The sequence below is a fragment of the Callospermophilus lateralis genome, chromosome 15 (assembly GCF_048772815.1).
Source record: "Callospermophilus lateralis isolate mCalLat2 chromosome 15, mCalLat2.hap1, whole genome shotgun sequence".
NCBI classification, from domain to species: Eukaryota; Metazoa; Chordata; class Mammalia; order Rodentia; family Sciuridae; genus Callospermophilus; species Callospermophilus lateralis.
In genome coordinates, this window is record NC_135319.1 from 40,668,797 (window position 1) to 40,688,577 (window position 19,781).

At 34.1% G+C, this 19,781-nt stretch overlaps 1 protein-coding gene across 5 annotated transcripts in view; it reads right to left on the reverse strand.

The window, feature by feature from the left end:
* Window positions 1-19,781, reverse strand: part of Herc4 (HECT and RLD domain containing E3 ubiquitin protein ligase 4) — a 183,922-nt gene that overhangs the window by 106,339 nt on the left and 57,802 nt on the right. For all 5 annotated transcript variants that reach the window (XM_076834176.1, XM_076834173.1, XM_076834174.1 and 2 more), the window contains exons 9-14: window positions 9,875-10,035; window positions 3,827-3,903; window positions 3,050-3,174; window positions 1,350-1,409; window positions 1,119-1,230; window positions 446-635 (exon numbers count right to left, since the gene is read on the reverse strand). In XM_076834176.1, coding sequence (XP_076690291.1) covers window positions 446-635; window positions 1,119-1,230; window positions 1,350-1,409; window positions 3,050-3,174; window positions 3,827-3,903; window positions 9,875-10,035 — 725 coding nt within the window. The remainder of the gene's footprint in view (window positions 1-445; window positions 636-1,118; window positions 1,231-1,349; window positions 1,410-3,049; window positions 3,175-3,826; window positions 3,904-9,874; window positions 10,036-19,781) is intronic.

Here is a 19,781-nt window from a genome sequence, read left to right on the forward strand (position 1 = left end):
GCAGAAAAATAAAATCAAACATTAGGAAATCAGCAAGCAAAGAAAACATGAGGCAAAGGGTTGACCATCAGGGTTCAAGGATGATATAAAACCCATGTTTATTCAGTTTTAATTGTTTCTTCCTTGTTTACTTCTTTAATAGCAAGATCACTCTCAAGGCAATGAGGGAGAGAAATAAAGATAACAATTTTTCTTTCTTGATACCAATTCTGCTGCTATGTTTAATTAAAATTCTGTATCTAACAAGTTTTGCTTTCAGCAACTCCAACAATTAGAAGCAAATGACTAGGGAAAAAAAGCGACAAAAGGAAAAATAGCTTTATTTTTCCCTGTAGAACTATGTCAAAAAAGAAAGGCAGCAAAATGTCAAACAGCAAAAAGAACTTAACAACATTTTCCATTTAAAGAGAAAAGGTTTCAAAAGAAAAAATACTGAAATTCTTACCGAGTACTTTCAGTGGTGCCTTTTCTAGGTTCACAAGAGCTGTACCAAAGGGAATTGCTATTGTTGTGAAATTGTTGGAATCACTCATCAGAGGACATTCTGGTAGAGTAAGATAAAACCTCAATGCTTCAACATCAGGTAATGAGCTAGTCAGTTTAGGTATAAGATTCTTTTCCAAACTAGCTGCCACCTATATTTTGACAAAAAGTAAAACCTACTTCATTTAAAATGAATTCACTTAAAAAATTGGTATTATAGCAAACGTGAAAAGGTGAAGAAATAAAAAGATAAGACAATATCATACAATAAATGTACTGTGGAGCACAATGAAAATTAATGCCTAAGCACTGCCAAGATAACTTTAAAAATCTTGTGTGAAAGTCTAATAAATATTCTACCTCTATAATCATAAACAGACTCAACCAAAACAATGATTTTAATTCAGAACCTATTAACATTTGGAAAGATACACAGATCTCTGACAGCTAAATTACAAATGCTATAAAATGAAGCCCAATTTTAATTCTTCTATTAGTGCATGTAATAAAATTACATGAAGGACATCATAAGGAGTCCATGAAACAGTGAAGTTAATTAGGTTACAACACATAAAATAACATGGAATCAAAACCTCAGGTAAATATTATAAAAATGAAATACTTTAAAAACAAACCTGTTGAGATATCTGAGGATGATCAGGTTGTATAAGTTTGTGGAATAAAAGCCTAGCAGCATTCATATCAACCCCTGGAAACCTGGTACCTGTTCTATAGTGATCATCATTGCTAAAGAAGAAAAAAATGACAATTAAAAAAAATCAAAGTTTTATAACATTATTCACCTTAATATATATTTAATACAATAAATTTATAAAGTTTCAGCAAACCAAGGAATTGCCACTTACCTAACAGCTAGAAAACTTCCATTTAGGCAACCAGATGAAGAAAATGTTCCATCTATCTCACTAAAAAGAAATTTTTTTAAAAAGTCACAAAAAATGATTTTTGTTTGCCATTTTTTACAGAAATGAAAATGAACAGTCAATCTAATATTTAACGGTACAGAGCACTCCTCTAAACAACACCCAATTAAAATGAATCAGAATTATGTAACTTACTGAAGATTATGTAATGTCTGAAAAGGTATAATTGTATGCTCTAATTTTCTCAAATGTGCTTTTCATCTTCTAATTTATCAAACAAATATGATATTCTTACATTATTTTTTGCAAAACTGGGGTTTGAACCCAGGGCCTCACCTGTGCTAAGAATGAATTCCACTCCCTAGTCCTTTTGAGACAGGATCTCCCTGAATTTCCCCGCTGGCCTCAAGTTTACAATCCTCCTGCCTTATCCTCCAGAGTAGCTTGAATTGAAGGTATATGCCACTGTCCCTGGCCAATGTTCTTAAGTGTTTTTTTTAAGCATGCACATTTAATTTGTAAAATTCTACATGGTATAATGATAATCTTGGTCACTGGATAACCCTGGATATTTGGTAACCATGGGTGCTATTGTTCAGGCCTACACTGGGATTTTCAGAAAATTTTTAGACATCTAAAATAACAAAACAGCTTAAATAGTCATACATCATTTAACAAAAGAGAATGTTCTGAGAAATGGGGCATTCAACAATTCATCATAGCCTACTACATACCTAGGCTATATAGTGTATATCCATAGTCTATTGCTCTTAGGACTATGATTGACAAAACCACTCAAGATTAAATAAAGCACAAGAAAGAGTGATGCACTCTAGATACTCGGCAAATACAAGATGTATGAAATTACTGACAATGTAGCATAACATACTGTTGTACTGCAAACTCTAAAGTAACAATAAAAGGCACAGTATAGTAAACATTTACACTAATAAAGTCATTTATCATCAAGTTATTAACCACTGTACATAAGTAAATGTGCTATACTTGTATGTAACTGGCAATGCAGTGTTTACACCAACATCACCACAAACACAAGTAATGCATTGTGTTATGACAGCTACAATGTCACTAGACAACAGAAATTTTTTAGCTCCATTATAATCTCATGGGACCAGGGCAGTACACTGACCAAATAACAGAGGTCTGTCATTGACCGGTACTAGACAAATTAATTTATAAGCACAATATTCAAGAAAAAAGAAGTATTCAAGTCTTTCAGAGAGTATAAAAATTAAGAGTGATTATTATGTCGTCAAAGGGGACATATTTCAAATCCCAAAATAGCTAATTCCACAGTTTATCATTTAACATATCTACGTTAGAACTGAAACTTGTACAAATTTAAATGAGATCTTTAAAAAGATTCATTATGGGCTGTGGTTGTAGCTCAGTAGTAGAGTGCTTGCCTAGGGATGGGTGAGGCCCTGAGTTCAATCTTCAGCACCACATAAAAATAAATAAACAACAAACAAAATAAAGTTTAAATTCTTTAAAAAATACTCATTATGAAAATTATAAATATTTAAATTTTATACATATAAACCATGCAGTGAGTGAACTTCAATGAAATTATACTGAAATGAAAATTCCCAGTAAAGGTTACTCTACCACAAGGTTGAGAAGTTGAGTTTGTCTTTGTGTAGGTAATATGCTTTCCTTACTTGGCTATCTCCACAGGAAACCTTCCAGAGGGATAGCTTAGCCATTTTTGAATCAGAGTTTCATTCACTGTCCAGATCTGCTTTGAAGGATCTGGACATCTGAAGTCATCTGGTGGCCCACAAGTCTAAATTATAAAATTAAGGAGATTAGTCAAAGGGAAGGGGTGTTATCTATAATTCAAAACTAAGAACCTCCTAGTATATATTTTTTAACAAAAGTTAATCTCCAGTAAACACATGAAACAAAAAACTTAGCCTATAAATCAAAATATAAATTTTCTAGTCTTGGATAAAAATTAAAGCAACTACTCTGTAACATGTAAAGAACATAAAGTATTTTAAAACTTCCTCGAAATTATTGAGCTACAGCCATAAAAGAATGAAATATTGGCATTTGCTGGTAAATAGATGGAACTGGAGACTATCATGCCAAGTGAAATAAGCCAATCCCCAAAAAAACAAATCCCAAATGATCTCCTATATGAATGCTAACATACAACAAGAGGGAAAGGGAGAACAGAAGTTCACTGGATTAGACAAAAGGGAATGAAGGGAAGGGAGAGGGGATGCGAATAGGAAAGACATTAGAATAAATTGGACATTACATTCCTATGTTCTTCTATATAAATATACAACCAATGTTAACTCCACATCATATACAACTCTATGTATGTATAGTATGGCAAAATACATTCTACTGTCATGTATAACTAAGAAGAACAAATGAAAAAAAATTTTTTAATTATTTAGCTAAATAATTTACATGACTATTATTACCTGGGGACTAGAGTAATGTGAAAAGCTTTGATCTCCACCTGAGAAAATTCTTTTTACACAGAAATATTCTTCAGAATCTGTAATACAAATAAAATGCAAAAATTAGAATCCAAAACACAACATTTTCCAGAACATCACATTACTACTGAATTTGTCATACTCATCTAATTTAATTAGACCTTCCACTCATGAAATATTCTGATTGCTCTGAAGATGAGACAGACCAAAGGATGAATGTTCAATGATTCCACAAGCATAAGCAGCATTTAATAAGTTTACAATTCATCCTTTTGGCATACATGCAAGAATTAGTCTACCTCATTACATTTCAATTTAAACTAAAGATAATATAAAAACAGAATGAAAGCTGCAAGATAGCTTAAAATTAAACAAAGGATACTCAGCTGAGGTTGTGGCTCAGTAGTAGAGTGCTTGCCTAGCATGTGTGAGGTATTGGGTTCGATTCTCAGCACCACATATACATAATAAAAAATAAAGGTCCATTGACAACTAAAAAACATCTATCTATATGTGTGTGTGTGTGTTTGTTGTGTATATACACACATATATACACACAATAAAAATTAAAACTTGAGTGAATACTTTATAATGCAAAATCAGTTCCTCTTTCAATATATACTTAAAAGATGACACACACACAGCTACTATAAATTAAAGCTAGTTATTTCTAAATATAATACATGACCTCCATCTCTTTAGTTTTCTATTTCTTCACCTTATATTATTAGTTACCATACCTGCTACAGAGAATTACAAATTCTCTTCAAGGACCACATCTTAATTTTCTTTATTATTCCCTACTATCAAGTAAAGTGTTTCATTTGTAAAATAACTAAGTAAATATTTGGCAATATGAATAAACAATATAAAATAAATTTCTTCTAGCTTAGCACATAGTAATAAAAGCTTCAGAGTTCAAAACATTAACAAAAAAAGTTTTCACAAGTCACAAGAATGCCCTATGACCAAAATATATTTCAAGAACAGATTAAGCTGATTGTTTAATTTAAAAAATCACATCATTCTCACAAGTATACATGAAATTGTTCCTTCCCCAAAAAGATTTATTAATATGTTGCTTATTTGTCCCTAAGTGATTCTGCTCACTAAAAATTCCCTAGAAGATGGATAACTAATCTAGAAAACATGAATGGGTTGATAGGAGCTGGGTTAGGCACTAGAAATTAGTTTCCTTAATTTCCTTCCAACTGATACTCCAAAAAGTCTGAGAAATCTAGTCATTTATCATGTACAACTTGCTGGAGATTTAATTTGCTTATTATATTTATGGTTTCTCCCAATATTGCTGGGGGCTGGGGATGTGGCTGGGGATGTGTAGAGCGCTCGCCTGGCACGCGTGTGGCCCGGGTTCGATCCTCAGAATCACATACAAACAACGATGTTGTGTCCACCGAAAACTAAAAAACAAATATTAAAAAAAAAAAAAAAAAAAAAATCTCTCTCTCTCTCTCTAAAAAAAAAAAAAGGCTTCAATCACACCTTATTTCAGTAAAACTACTATACTGGGGGTTTGGGGGGTATTCTTCCATCAGGAAACACAATGTCGGGTTCAGTTCCTTTTTTTGTGATTCCTGGAAGCACTCGTGCTCAATGCTTAGAACATTAATTCATTGTGCGTTTAAAATGGTAATATAGGCTCCATTATTTCTTCCTATTTTAGCTGGACAATTAGCTTCCCCCAATCTACTATACAGTAACCCTGTAATAGGAAAGGGAATGTTAGTACACAATCATGTGCGTTTATTAACTATCCGTTTGTTTTTTAAATTTGCATTTCTTTGATACTAAAGAGGTAATAAATTTCTGTATTTTTTATTAACATTAATTTCCTTTATCTATTGGGTATCTTATTAATGTCTTATTTATCTGCTGGATATTTCAATGTCTTCCTCATCAACATGAAAAAAACACTTTTGATATTTACAATACTAACCTTAGGTTGTAATTATTATAAACTTTTTTTTCTAAAAGCTCCTTTGTTAATGTAGTAATGTTTAAAGTTGAAATGATTGGAATTTAAGAGCTGTAACATAATCAGTCCATCCTAGTTTGAATGGGACTGAATGGTTGATAACTGTAGGCAAGTAGGGAGGAGATGAAAGAGATGGGTTACTGGGGGCATGCCCTGGAAAAATCCATCTTCCCTGTGACCTGGCCCTTTCCCCTTTCTCTCTTCCCCTCCTTTCCTCTGTCCCCAAAGCCACTATGAGGTGTTTTTCTCCAACCTGCTCTTCAGCCTTGCTATCTTTGGCTGTCTATGGACTGAGACCTCTGAAATGGCGAGCTCCAAATAAATGTTCCCTCCTCTAAGTTGTTCCTGTTAGGTTCTTTCGTTCACAGAGGTGCAAAAACAAACTAATATACCCATACTGAGGCAGGATGACCCCAACTTTAAAGCCAACCTCAGTAACTCTGTCAGATCCTATCTCAAAATAAAAAATGAAAAAGAACTGGAGATATAGTTCAATGGTAGCTATTGATGGTACAATGGTACCGATGGCTAATGAAACCCCTGGGTTCAATCCCCCAATACCACAAAACAACAAAAGAACTTTACTCTTGATTATATTATATTTATGTTTAAATATTTTTAGTGGTAGTTGGACACAATACCTTTATTTTATTTATTTATTTTTATGTGGTGCTAAGGATCGAACCCAGGACCTTGCACATGCTAGGTGAGCACTTTTACCTCTCAGCCACAACCCCAGCCCAAATATATTTTAATGTAAACTGTGAGATTAGGACCTGACTTGACTTTTCTGTCCCTGCTATTTTCATGTATTGAGTAATTTTTCCTCATTTTCTAAATTTAGTGATGCCTTGTCCTAATGAAAAGGCATTACCTCCCTCCACTACAACACACAATCTAAACAATTATGGCATTTTACCTCTATCCCCAAACTGTTGTTTGACACTTATTCCAAACAGCCATTGAACTGGAGTTTGAACCTGAAATAAGTCCAACATACAATGCATATACAAGGATTCATCGAATGTCTATATGTGTACCAATAATCTGATTTAACTCTTAGTTTTATAGTATATGATGCCACATTTAGAAGGGCTAATTCATTCTCTCCTTACACTTTCAAAATTTACTATCAGAGAAAATTATAAACTGTTGAAACAAACAAACAAAAAAACAGTTCTTTTTTTTCTTTGAAGAGCTAGGAATCAAATCCAGGGCCTCATGTAATCTTAGAACGTGCTCCAATGAGCAACACCTCAAGCCCAAAAAGAGAACAGCTTTGGTCAGGCACTGTGACACATGCCTGTAATTGTAATGGCACAGGAGGTTCACAAGTTCAAGCCCAGTCTGGGCAACTCAGAGGCACCCAGACTCAAAAAAAAAACAAAAGGGTTGAGGTACACCTCAGTGGTAGAGTACCCAGTTTCAATCTCCAGTACTGCAGAATTTTTTTAAAAAGAAAAAGGGGCATTTTGATGGTCTCTGAAACAATTACTCCCTTAGGACTTAATTCAGCATTCCAAATGGCTTTTATTTATGTAATTAATACTTAAACATATTGCAACTTAAAAAAAATTTTAATACTGATTTACTTGAAGATCATCAATAATGAATGCACTACATGTTAACATAAAAAACACCTTTGGGGCTGGGGTTGTGACTCAGTGTGGAGCAGTTGCCTGGCACATGTTAGACACTAAGTTCAATCCTCAGCACCACATAAAGTAAATAAAAATAAACAAAGGCATTGTATATATCTACAACCAGAAAGCTTAAAAATACAGAGACTATTTTGGCCTCATGAACACTCACAAAGCCAAAGTATCACTTTTTTCTAGAACATAAAAGTTTAAAAACACAATTAGGTAACAGGATTTTATTTGCCTTAGAGTTTATATGTGACTCTAAGATTTTAAAATGGTTTAAAATTTTAGCAAATTTCATAAAGTCTGGGGTTTTTATTTGTTTACTGATACATGCCTATAAAATGTTGTTGTACACTTTTGTGTAATCTTCCAGGTAGCACATATTCTGTCTTACTAGAATAATTTCCTATGCTTCATGTTGCTTTTCACTATTTAAGGAGGAAAAGAACAAAGTTTTTCACTTATGAGAGTGCTAAAATTACTTTCAACCATATTATGTATTTTTTGAACCATTTTATTGTCACTTTAGTAAAAAAGGTAAGCAAGTACAATTTTTTAAGTACACATGATTATTTTTTCTCTTATAATTCATACTTCAGTTATTAACTGTTGTTTTTTGTTTGTTTTTTTGCAAAACCATTTAATTACCATTGTTTCAAGAAAGAAAGAGAATATGAAATAAGACAGGAAACAAAAGAAAAACAAGAAATTTTGTAAAGGTAAAAATCATTTCACTCACTTCAGGTCTGCCCATCTACTTTGAAAGTTTTAACTGGAATTTGATTTCTAAATCTAAAACCATTTTTTTCCAGTAAGTTTTTAATTTATTTTTAATAGGGGCATTATAATTACACATAATAGTGGGATCATTATTCCATATTCATACATGACATTACATAATTTAAACAATCTCATCTCCCAGTACTTTCCTTATCTCTCTGCCCCTGTACAGCAAATGGACTGTGGTTGTATGTATCTTAATGAAATGTGCAAATTTCCTCTCACACTGATTTTTGCCTTCCTGTGATGTGCTGAATTGTCCCCACAAAAAGTTCACATCTAGTGGGCATGGTGGCACATGCCTGTAATCCCAGCCATTTGGAAGGCTGAGGAGGGAGGATCACGAGTTCAAAGCCAGCCTCATCAAAGGCGAGGCACTAAGCAATTCAGTGAGACCCTGTCTCTAAATAAAATACAAAATAGAGCTAGGGATGTGGCTCAGTGTTCGATCCCTGGTACAAAAAAAAAAAAAAAAAGTTCACATCTAAAATTCTAACTCCCAATACCTCAGAGTGTGACCATATCTGATTATTAAGTTCTTTAAAAGAGGGCTGGGGTTGTGGCTCAGTGGTAGAGTGCTTGCCTCACATTCGTGGGACACTGGGTTCAACAATTTAGGATGGTAAAAAAAAACATAAAAAGGAAGTACATCTTCATTATAGCATGTAACCAAAGGAATGCAAAAATAGCATCAAATATTTCTAATATTTCATATTATATGTCAATAAAAAACCCAGAACTACTGCAAAAATAGAAATAAAAATAAAGAAATACACATTTTGCTAAAACAAAAAGGGAATAAAAAGAAAATTAAAAATTTACTATCTTGAATAGGTAGACTTATATACTTTAAACTTTAAAAAATTAGTTTCTGATATATAATTTAAATTCCTGTGTACACCCAAAATAATTAAAAGCAGAATCTCAGATATTTGTACACCCATGTTCACAACAGTATTATTCACAATAGCCTAAATGGTGAAAATAAGTAAAGCCTGTAAGTAAAATTAGATGTTGTACAAACATAAAATGGAACATTAAGTCTTTAAAAATAACAATAAAAAACTCTGACACATGCTACAACATGGATGAACCTTGATAACATTATGCTAAGTAAACCAGTTAGAAAAAACAATATCATATGATTCCATTAAGAGTCAAATCTAATTCAGAGAAAGAAAGCACAATGATAGTGGTGGGGGTGTAATAAAGTGCTGGTGTTTAATGGACACAGAGCTTTAATTCTACAAGATGAAGAGTCCTGGAGAACGATTATACAAAATATTAATGTATTTAGTAATTGTATACTGTTGAACTTAAAAATGGTTTAGTTGGTTAGTTTAGTTATTTTTAACTTTACCAATTTAAAAACAAAAACTCCCTCTCATCGATTTCTAGCCACCACTTAGTTCTTATATGATCCACTCTCTAGAAACCACTTTATCAAAAATTTCCTTAACTATATATAATAAACAAATTAAGCAACCATATGCATTGCTCTTAAACTTGCTATTTTAACTTAAAAACATAAAAAGCTTCATCACTTAAGAGCAACATTTTATTGAAAACCTTAGAGTATGTGTAACACAGCTGTAATATATTACTTACCACTATCTATCGAACATTGCCCATTATATGGAAACCAATTTCCTTTTACAGTGAAAGGACTTTTCCTATTGCTTGTTGAACCAGTTCCCAGCTGCCCATTACCACCAAGACCAAAAGAATAAATTCGTCCTGATGAAGGGACAAAAGCAGAAGTATGCTGCCTAAAATGATAGAAAACCTCAGACTTAGTATTACATTCCAAACAATTTACATTAAGAAAAATATAATAACTGAAATTAATTTTTCTCTTCAAAAATAAATAAAAACAATTGCTATGAAACTTTTGTACAATATCAACAACCTTAATCTATAACAAATCAATTCAGTATCACACAGGTAGGTTGCACAAGTATGGTTCAGAAAATGCTCAAGTTTAAAATATTCAAATTTTAAATGTTCAAAGGTTTATACTAAAATCCCTTACAACAGATGATTCAGCACAAGAGTAGCATCCAACTAAGATGTCCAAGGAGGTCCTTCTTCCACTTTCCCTGTTTGTCTTTGGGCACCACTCAAAAAAAAAGATTTAGGCTAAGAACTAAGCAAGTAATCTGGCATCCATCACAACAGCAATAATGTTTCCTTCTTCTAAGGAAACCCATCAATATATTTATTACTCCAGACCCCTATGGAGGTACTATGGTCAAAACAAACTTATGAAACTACAGAATGAAAACCAATCTACTCTCCATGAATCTGTACAACTCTGATATTTTAACTATGTTTACAAATAAGTTAAATATTGTTAAGTAGGCCTTATGGTCTTGGGTTTTATGTCTTTAGTCAGGTCTGAAAAATTCTCAACGATTATTTCTGTAGTCTTTCACTTAGTCATTCCTATTCTTCTAGAGCAGAATTAAACAAATGTTGGCTCTTCCCAAAATATATCCTACCTTTTTATTTTGCTGGTTTTGGTACTGAGGATTTAATCCAGAGGCACTTTACCACTGAGCCACTTAATTCAAAAATGGGTATATCAGATAGACTCTGCCAGTGTAATTGTTATGTAGCCCTTTTTATTTTTTTTAGACAGGGTCTCACTAAATTGCTGAGAGCCTTGCTAAGTAGCTGAGGTTGGTCTTGAACTTGTAATCCTCCTACCTCAGTCTCCCAAGTCACTAGGATTATAGGAATGTGCCTCTCTGTACCCAGCTCAGACATAAAAATGTTTAGTGAGCTTAAAATTTAACTAAAAAGTTAAATTCTTAGAAAAAAAAAAAACACTTCCAAATAACTGACTTAAGAAGAAATAACAAAAGCAACCTTTGAAGTCACCAAAGAAATAAAAGAATGTCTTTAAATTTTTAAAAACAAAAATGCCAAGCCCAGCTGGCTTTAATGACAAGTTCTACCAACCTTTTGGTTTTACTTTTAAAAAATAGAAAATAAGGATACATTTCTCAATTTGTCAGACTAAACTTGATAACCAAATCAGTTACTCCAGAAAAACAAAGCTGTTTACTAGAAAATTTCATTAACATAATTTGCCATAATTTATAGAAATTTAACAGATTAAAAGGGAAAAATCATAATCATCCTGAAATAAGCTGAGAACTTAGCATCTGTTCATGATAAAAAGTAGTAATAAACGAAAATTTCTTAATCTGATAAAGGTTATCTACAAAAATCTTGTAACAAACAATTGTGAAATACTGGAAGTTTTCCCACAAAGAAACAGGACATGATGTTTCTTTGATCTTCAGAACTTCTAGTTAACATTACACTAGTGTCCCAACACATTAAGGCAAGACAATTATATAAATGTTAAATAAAAATAACGGAAAGAAACAACTAAACTGATTAACAGATATGATTATATACATAAATAAGTTATTAGTAGGAGTTTAGTAAGGTGATGGTATTCAAGTTGCAAGTACATACAGTACTTAATTTATGGCAACAGTGGCATGATAAAGCAGGAGGGTGAAGGATTTTCAAAACTGTAGCTAGACAGGAGAATTCTAAGAAAATTATAGCCTAGGACACACCAAGAATCTGTTTTCCCACCTACGTAACAATTACACTGGCAGAGTCTATCTGATATACCCACTGTTGAACTATTTAGCCTATTCAAAGCTGGCAATTTCTTGGAGATGGGTTAGATGGAAAATTGTAGCTAATTCAAGAAAATCTCAGCTCTCAGCACAGCAGTAGCTACTCATCTGGCTTCTCTGCATAACACATCAATGAACATGTTCCAGGATTAGCTTACAGGTGCCAGGGTGGGCAATACGGACCTTATCCAGATACTGGGAATGGAGTTTTGATCACTTATTATCATTTCTGACTGCCAAGATGCAGAAAGGTAGATAGCTATCGTTGTACCCTTCTCATTCTGGCTGAAGACTTGACTTTTCTTTCTTCTTCCCCTCACCCCTTTTATCCTTCCTTCCCTTTTTTCCTTCTTCCCCTGTTGGGAGGTCTAGGACATTCAAAAGCAACCACATATATGGAGGGATATAAGTCACAATTACACACCCAAGGAAAGGTGCAGGATTGTAATTTTCTTGTATAACCAAATTATCTAGAGTTCCAAAAAATTCTTCAGCTGCCTTCACATCAGCACTCACACTTAACTACTTTCACGTGATGTAATAAATAATGATGACTGAATAATTTAAACCACACAGAGCTAGCAATAAATTTATTATAGTCAGGTCTAGCCTTTTCTTTCAGTAATACAAACAAACTTTGCTTCACTCATGATCTTCATGGTGCTGAGAGAGATATGCTTCTGTGTTTGGTCTTCAATCCAGGTCATTAGATGTTTCTCCAGTCACAAATACATACACTTTTTAAATTTCTACTAATCTTTTTGCATTTAATGAAGCAGATCCTTAACAACTTCTAGTCCTTTATTATTTTTTTAAACAGACACACAATGATCATATGTAGTGATTGGGTACAGTATGCTATTTTGACACATACATACAACACATTAAATACATTAAACATGGAAATGAGTATATCTATCATCTCAACCATTTATTATTTCTGTATTGTAAGCATTCACTAAACAGTTTCTTGAAATATATAATAAATTAATCACTATAATCACCTTACTATGTTAAAGAACACAAGACTTAAACTTCCTAATTGCAGCACATGCCTGGCATATACAAGGCCTTCAGCAGGATCCCTAGCATCACAGGAAAGGGGCAAGGAAGGCTCTGTTAACAGAAAAAAATATAAACTAAAAAAAAAGTAATGTGACAGAAAGGGTTATTATGAATGTCTGAGAATGTTTTTTTGTTGCTTAAACAGAGCATCTGAGATTGGATATTTCGAGGGGGGGGGGGAATCCTTGTCAGATTTCTCCAAACACCTCCTAACTAATTCAATGAGGTCAGCACCGTCCTCATAACAAAGCCGAAAACTATAGATCATTATTCCTTGTTAATGCTGATGCAAAAATCCTCAATAGTTTGGAACAGTGGTGAGCGTCTGTAACTCCAGCGATGTGAGAAATTGATGCAGGAGACTTTCAAGTTCTAAGACAGCCTCAGCAAAAAAGTGATACCCTGTCTCAAAATAAAAAATACAAAGGGCAGGGGATCTCCTACGTTCAATCCCTAGTACTGCAGAAGACAAAACAAAACCTTCAATAAAGTACAATAAAATCTTCAATAAAAAAACACCAGCACATTAAGATGATTATACACCAAATAAATCTTGACCAAACAAGATTTACTCCTAGAATGCAAGGATGGTTTAAAATGGAGAAAAACAATGTGGTATACCTTATTAACAGAATGAAGGAGAAAAACAACACATTATAATTCAAATAGCTACAGAAAGAGCATTTGACAAACTTAAACACACTTTTACAATAAAATAAACAAAACAACAAAAACCTGACAAACTGGGAAGAAGGGAAAACTACCCAAAATAAGGAAAGTCAAAAGAAAACCCAATGATGGACTGTCGAAGGTAGGGGCTAGAGGAAAGTTGCATTCCTCATTGCTCTGTGGCTCAGGATTCAAGCAGAAGGAGTACTGCTTCTCAGCGAGGAGGATGAATGCAGGATTTCACTAAAACTCAATATGGGACACAGTGTCTTAAGAGACTCAGAAATTTGGGTACTTTAAACAAAGAAGAAAAACCACACTAGCCAGCAGCAGTGGTAGCAGTAGCTATGCTGCTTCAGCACAGAGAGAACAGTAACAGATTTCGTAAGGAGAAACCTGATATCAGAAAGGCAGTCTGCCCTTAGTCGATTCAGAAGCTGCACCATGTACTGGTGGTTAAAAAGTGCCCAGTGTTTCCCAAATGGCCATGGAGAGCTGAGGCAAGAGCCATCCTGCGGCAGCCATACTGCAGCTGCTGCTGTGGAAACCGCAAGATCTTACACATGCCTATACTGTCCTGGCAAGCACCTATTGTGTGGCCTGGGGTGTATCTCACAGAACAGAAAGAAAACAGGTACAGATAATGTATTGCCCAGGAAGATTCAAGTTGGAAAAGCAAAGGAAGCCCAATTTGCTTCACTCAAGAGTCTGGCAGATAACACAACCAGCTGAAACAGGGTCAGGAATTTGAACAGGTAGGTGTGAATACACTCAGGGACTAAGCCTGGGAAAGGGTTGAAAGATTGGCCCTCATACTCTATGAGTAGAATCCTTGGGAGGCTCTAGAGATCCAGACTTCCAGCAGATATCAGCAATCACCAAGCCCTAGGGATATGTTGATCACATCTCTCCAGAGCAGACACCACCCAACAAAACACCTGAGGCCTGATTAGATCTAAGCCCCACCACAGAATTCCCCTCATAGAATTCTGCAGCAGTACAGGGCATTGTGTCACACGTATGTAATCCCAATGGCTCGGAGGTTGAGGCAGGAGGATTGCAAGTTCAAAGTCAGCCTCAGCAATGATGAAGTGCTAAGCAACTCAGTTGAGACCCTGTCTCAAAATAAAACACAAAATAGGGCTAGGGTTGTGGCTCATTGGTCAAGTGCCTCTGAGTTCAATCCCCGGTTCAAAAAAAAAAAAAAAAAATTCTGCAGCAGACTCACCCTGGGAGTGCATCCATCTGGTCTCTGTAGATAAAACACCACCTGACAATACTTCCCATCCCTTTTATCCTATCCCTTTCATCCTATCTCATACTGGGAGAAGAGAAGCTGAGAATTATTTGAAACAGCTATGGTCTTATGCCACTCCAAGTAGAAACTTGGTGAGCACCACAAAAAGAGGAAGGGGTTAATAATGTTCAATCCTTGTTCTCACTCTAAGCACACAGCTGAAATAAAAACCAAACAGCTGAAGAAGAAATGGAAAGAAAGTCAGGCACAGTGACCATCTATTCCCATCCACTATTTTGACTACCTCAGTGGAAATGATTCCTTAATTTTTCATTAAGAATCTTTTTCCTTTTTCTTTTTTATTTGTGTGTGTGTGTGTTGCTGTACTGATTGGTTCATAGATATATATTACATGTTTTTTCTTTTTTCCTCATTTTTAGCATTTTTAAAACTATTAATTTTTCTTTGCTTTGTCTTTTGAGGATTAGGATTTTTGATTAGTATATTTTGATTTTGTTTTCTATTGTTTTTATTTGTCTCTTTCTCTTGTTTACCTTTCTCTTCTTATGGTAATAGCCAAATTCTATTAATCTTTCGCTCACCCTTCACTTTGTTACTTGTATTTTTTCTACTTCCTTATAACCATCAAATGCTGTTTTCTGCATTTTTGTTATCACTTTTTGCAATTGTAAACTCTTTTCTACCATTCTGTCTCATTTTCTTTTCTGTTAATTAACTGTATTCTTACCACTTTTAGCACTAATTGATTTATATAACTCCTGCCCCCACCATTAATACCGTTCCTATGGATGACTATAGTTGACACCTGCTATTTGTTTTCATGCTAGATAGTTAATGGTTACTTACTGTTTTTGCTGTTTTTACTGTGTTTGCTGTTGGCAACTGGTGCTCCTACCATTTGTTTTTTGTGGCAATTAACATTGTAGATATTATGATAGGAACCAAATATTTAGTTTAATGTCATATACTGTTTGCATTAGTTATTGCTATTGATTGTTTACCCCTACTCTATGAAGTACTGAAACCTACAGGGATATCACAAGTTCACAAGGAAGGAACTCTACTGCTGAACTCAATGAAGTCAGCGCACCTTGCTTCGCACACAAATTAATGATACTCGTTCTTCAGCTATACTTAAAAAAAAAAAAACAAAAAAAAAAAAACAGAAGAGACAAAAACCCAAACTGACAACCAGGCCAAGTACAAATGTCTAGGGGTGGGCCACCAGGTCTGACCTACAGATAGCCAATGCTACAGCTATAGCAAAAACAGAGAGAAATAAACAAAGACTTTGGATATCATACCTACAAATGGGTCTCAATGTAGATTACTCTAGGACACTACAGCAAGTAAAAACTGTGCCAAGCCAGGTGCGGTGGCACACACCTGTAATCCCAGCAGCTCAGGAGGCTGAGACAGGAGGATCATGAGTTCAAAGACAGTCTCAACAACAGGAAGGTACTAAGCAACTCAGCGAGATCAAGTTGAGAAAATATTAGATAAGGTATTCAAAGAATCATTATAAAAATGATCAATAAATTCCAAGGGAACAGAGAAAAATCAGCGAGTTAAAGTCAGTACAGGGATTGTGGCTGTGGCTCAGTGGCAGAGTGCATGCTAGTAATGTGTGAGGCACTGGGTTCAAACCTTAGCACCACATACAAACATAAATAAAATAAAGGCATGCTGTCCATCTACATCTACTTTTTTTCTTTAAAAAAAGAAACAAAGTACAGAATATGAATGAGAAATTCAATAAGGAGATAGAAATACTGAAAAAGAACCAAACAGAAATCTTGGAAATGAATGAAAGACACAGTAATTCAAATAAAATGTTCAGCTGAAAGTCTCTCCAATGGAGTAGTCCATACTGAAGACAGAATCTCAGAGCTGGAAGACACAGTGGCCAGCAATAAACATTCAGACAGTATTCGAAAGAGGGAGAGAGAGGGAGAGAGAGAAACTGTGATCAGACTATATAAGAACTCTGGGACAACATTAATAGATGAAATTTAAGAATCACTGGAATTTAGGAAGGTTGTGAGATATGGGCTAATGAAATGGACAAACTCTTCAGGGAAATAGTAACAGAAAACTTTCCAAACCTTCAAAATTAGATGGACCATACAGATACAAGAGGCATTCAGAACCCCAAAAAGACAAGATCTAAAAAGAACCACAACACATCATAATAAAATCCCTAACATACAGAACAAGGATAAAATTTTAAAATCCTCAAGAGAAAACTATTAGGTCACATTTAGAGGCAAGTCAATCAGAATCAATTCAGATTTCTCAGCATGAACTGGACAAGCCAGAAGGGCTTGGAACAATATATTCCAAATCCTGAGAGAAAATAACTATCAACTAAGACTGCTACATACAACATAACTATCCTTCAAAAATCAAAGATAAAATAAAAACCTTCCAAGATGAAAAGAAACTAGAAGAATTTATGGCTATGGAATCAGCATTGCAGTAAGAAATACTGAACACAAATGAAATAAAAACCAAACATCAGAGCTCACAAAAGAACAAATTTCATTGGAAGGGTAGCTAAGCAAGTGAAAAATAGGACAAAATTAAACATGATAAATAAACCAAAATGGCAGGAATTAATAAACATCCCTCTATTATAACAGTGAATGCAAATGGTCTTAACTCTCCAAATAAAAGACACAGGTTGGCAGAATAGATTAAAAAACTAGACCCAATTATTGGTTTGCAAGATATGCAACTTAGAGGCAAAGACAGTCACAAACTGAAAGTAAAAGGATGAAAATTGATATACCATGAAAATGGAACCCCCAAATAAGCCAAAATAGCTACTCCCATATTGGATAAAACAGATTTCACACCAAAATTCATCAGAAGAGACAAATAAGTTCACCTCATATTGGTAAAGGGAACAATCCAACTAGATAAAACAATAACAAATATTTAATGCCCCAAACATGGGTATAACTAATTACACAAAAGAGACAATACTCAAATTGAAGTCTCAGATATATCTGACACCAGTACAATAATACTGGGTGAATTCAAAACACTTCTATCACCCTTAGATAGGTCATCCAGACATAAACCCAGTAAAGACTCTCTGTACCTGAAAAATATTATAAATCAAATGGACCTAACAGACATCTACAGAATATTCCATCCAACAAAAGCTTAATACATTTTATTCTCAGCAGCTCATGAAACCTTCTCCAAAATAGACCATATATTTAGGCCACAAAGCAACTCTTAGCAAATACAAAACATTGATACAATTCCTTATATCTTATCAGATCACAATGGAATGAAATTATAAATAAATATGACAAAACCCTAAAGAAATCATATGAACATATGGAGACTGAACAAATACTCTTTTGAATGATGATAAAGCGGTAATAGAAGAAATCAAGGGAAATTGGAAAATTACTAGACTCAAATGAGAACAGTGAACCACTTGGACACTATGAAGGCAGGTCTAACAGCAAAGTTTACAACTATGAGTGCCTACATAAGAAAATCAGAAAGATCCCAAGTAAACAACCTAATGATATATCTTAAAGTCCTTGAGAAAGAAGAGAAAACCAATTTTAAAGCCATTAGAAGAAAATTTTTAAGATCAGAGGCAAAATCAATGAACATGAGAATAAAATAACAACAAAGGACAGATGAATCAGAGTTGATTCTTTGAAAATATAAACAAATTAATAAATCCTTAGCCAAAATCACCAAAAGAAAAAGAGAAAAATCAAGTTAATATAACTAGAGATTAAAAAAAAAAAAAAAGGAGAAATCACCACAGACATCTCAGAAATCTAGCAGATCATTAGGAACTATTTTGAAAACTTATACTCCAACACATTGGCAAAATTAGAAGAAATGGATATATTCCTAGAAAAACAAGATGTGCCAAAAACTGAATCAAGAAGACTGCAGGACCAGATGGATTCTCACCTAGTCTAACAAACTTTTAAAGAATTAATGCCAATCCTCCTCAAATAGTCCACAAAATATAAAGGGATAAAAAGAGATGAACACTTCCAAATTTATACTATGAAGCCAGTATGACATTCATACCAAAACCAGATAAGGACACATCAAGCAAAGAAAACTACAGACCAATATCCCTGATTAATTTAGATAAGTAAAATATTAGCAAATTGTTTTTACAACATACCAAGAAGATTGTACACCATGCCCAAGTTGGGTTTTATTTCAGAGATGCAAGGATGATTTAATATACACAAATCAGGGGCTGGGGCTATAGTTCAGTGGGTAGAGCACCTGCCTCACACATGTGAGGCACTGGGTTTGATTCTCAGCTCCACATAAAAATAAAGATTTAAAATACACACACACACATCAATAAAAATAATTCATCACATAAGTAATATTAAGGACAAGATAACTTAGTCATCTCAACAATGCAGAAAGGCCTTTGACAAAATTCAGCTCTCATTCATAATAAAAACACTGAAGAACTAGGGACAGAAAGAATTTCTAGGACAGAAGGAAAAACCCAAAGCCAACCTCACAGTAAATGGGGGGGAGAGGGGACTGAAAGCATTTCCTTTATAGAAATTCTAGCCAGGACAACTAGGGAAGAGAAGGATATAAAAGGGATAAAACTAGAAAAGGAAGAGGTCAAATTATCACTGCTTGCAGATGATGTGATCCTATACCTGAATAATAAAAACAACCAAACACTCTACCAAAGACTGCTACAGCTAATAAACAAATTTGGCAAAAGAGTATTTTACAAAATCAATTTACAAAAATCAATAGCTTTCCTATATATCAACAATGAAACTGCTAAGAAAGAAATTAGGAAAACAATCCCATTCACAATAGCCTAAAAAAAAAG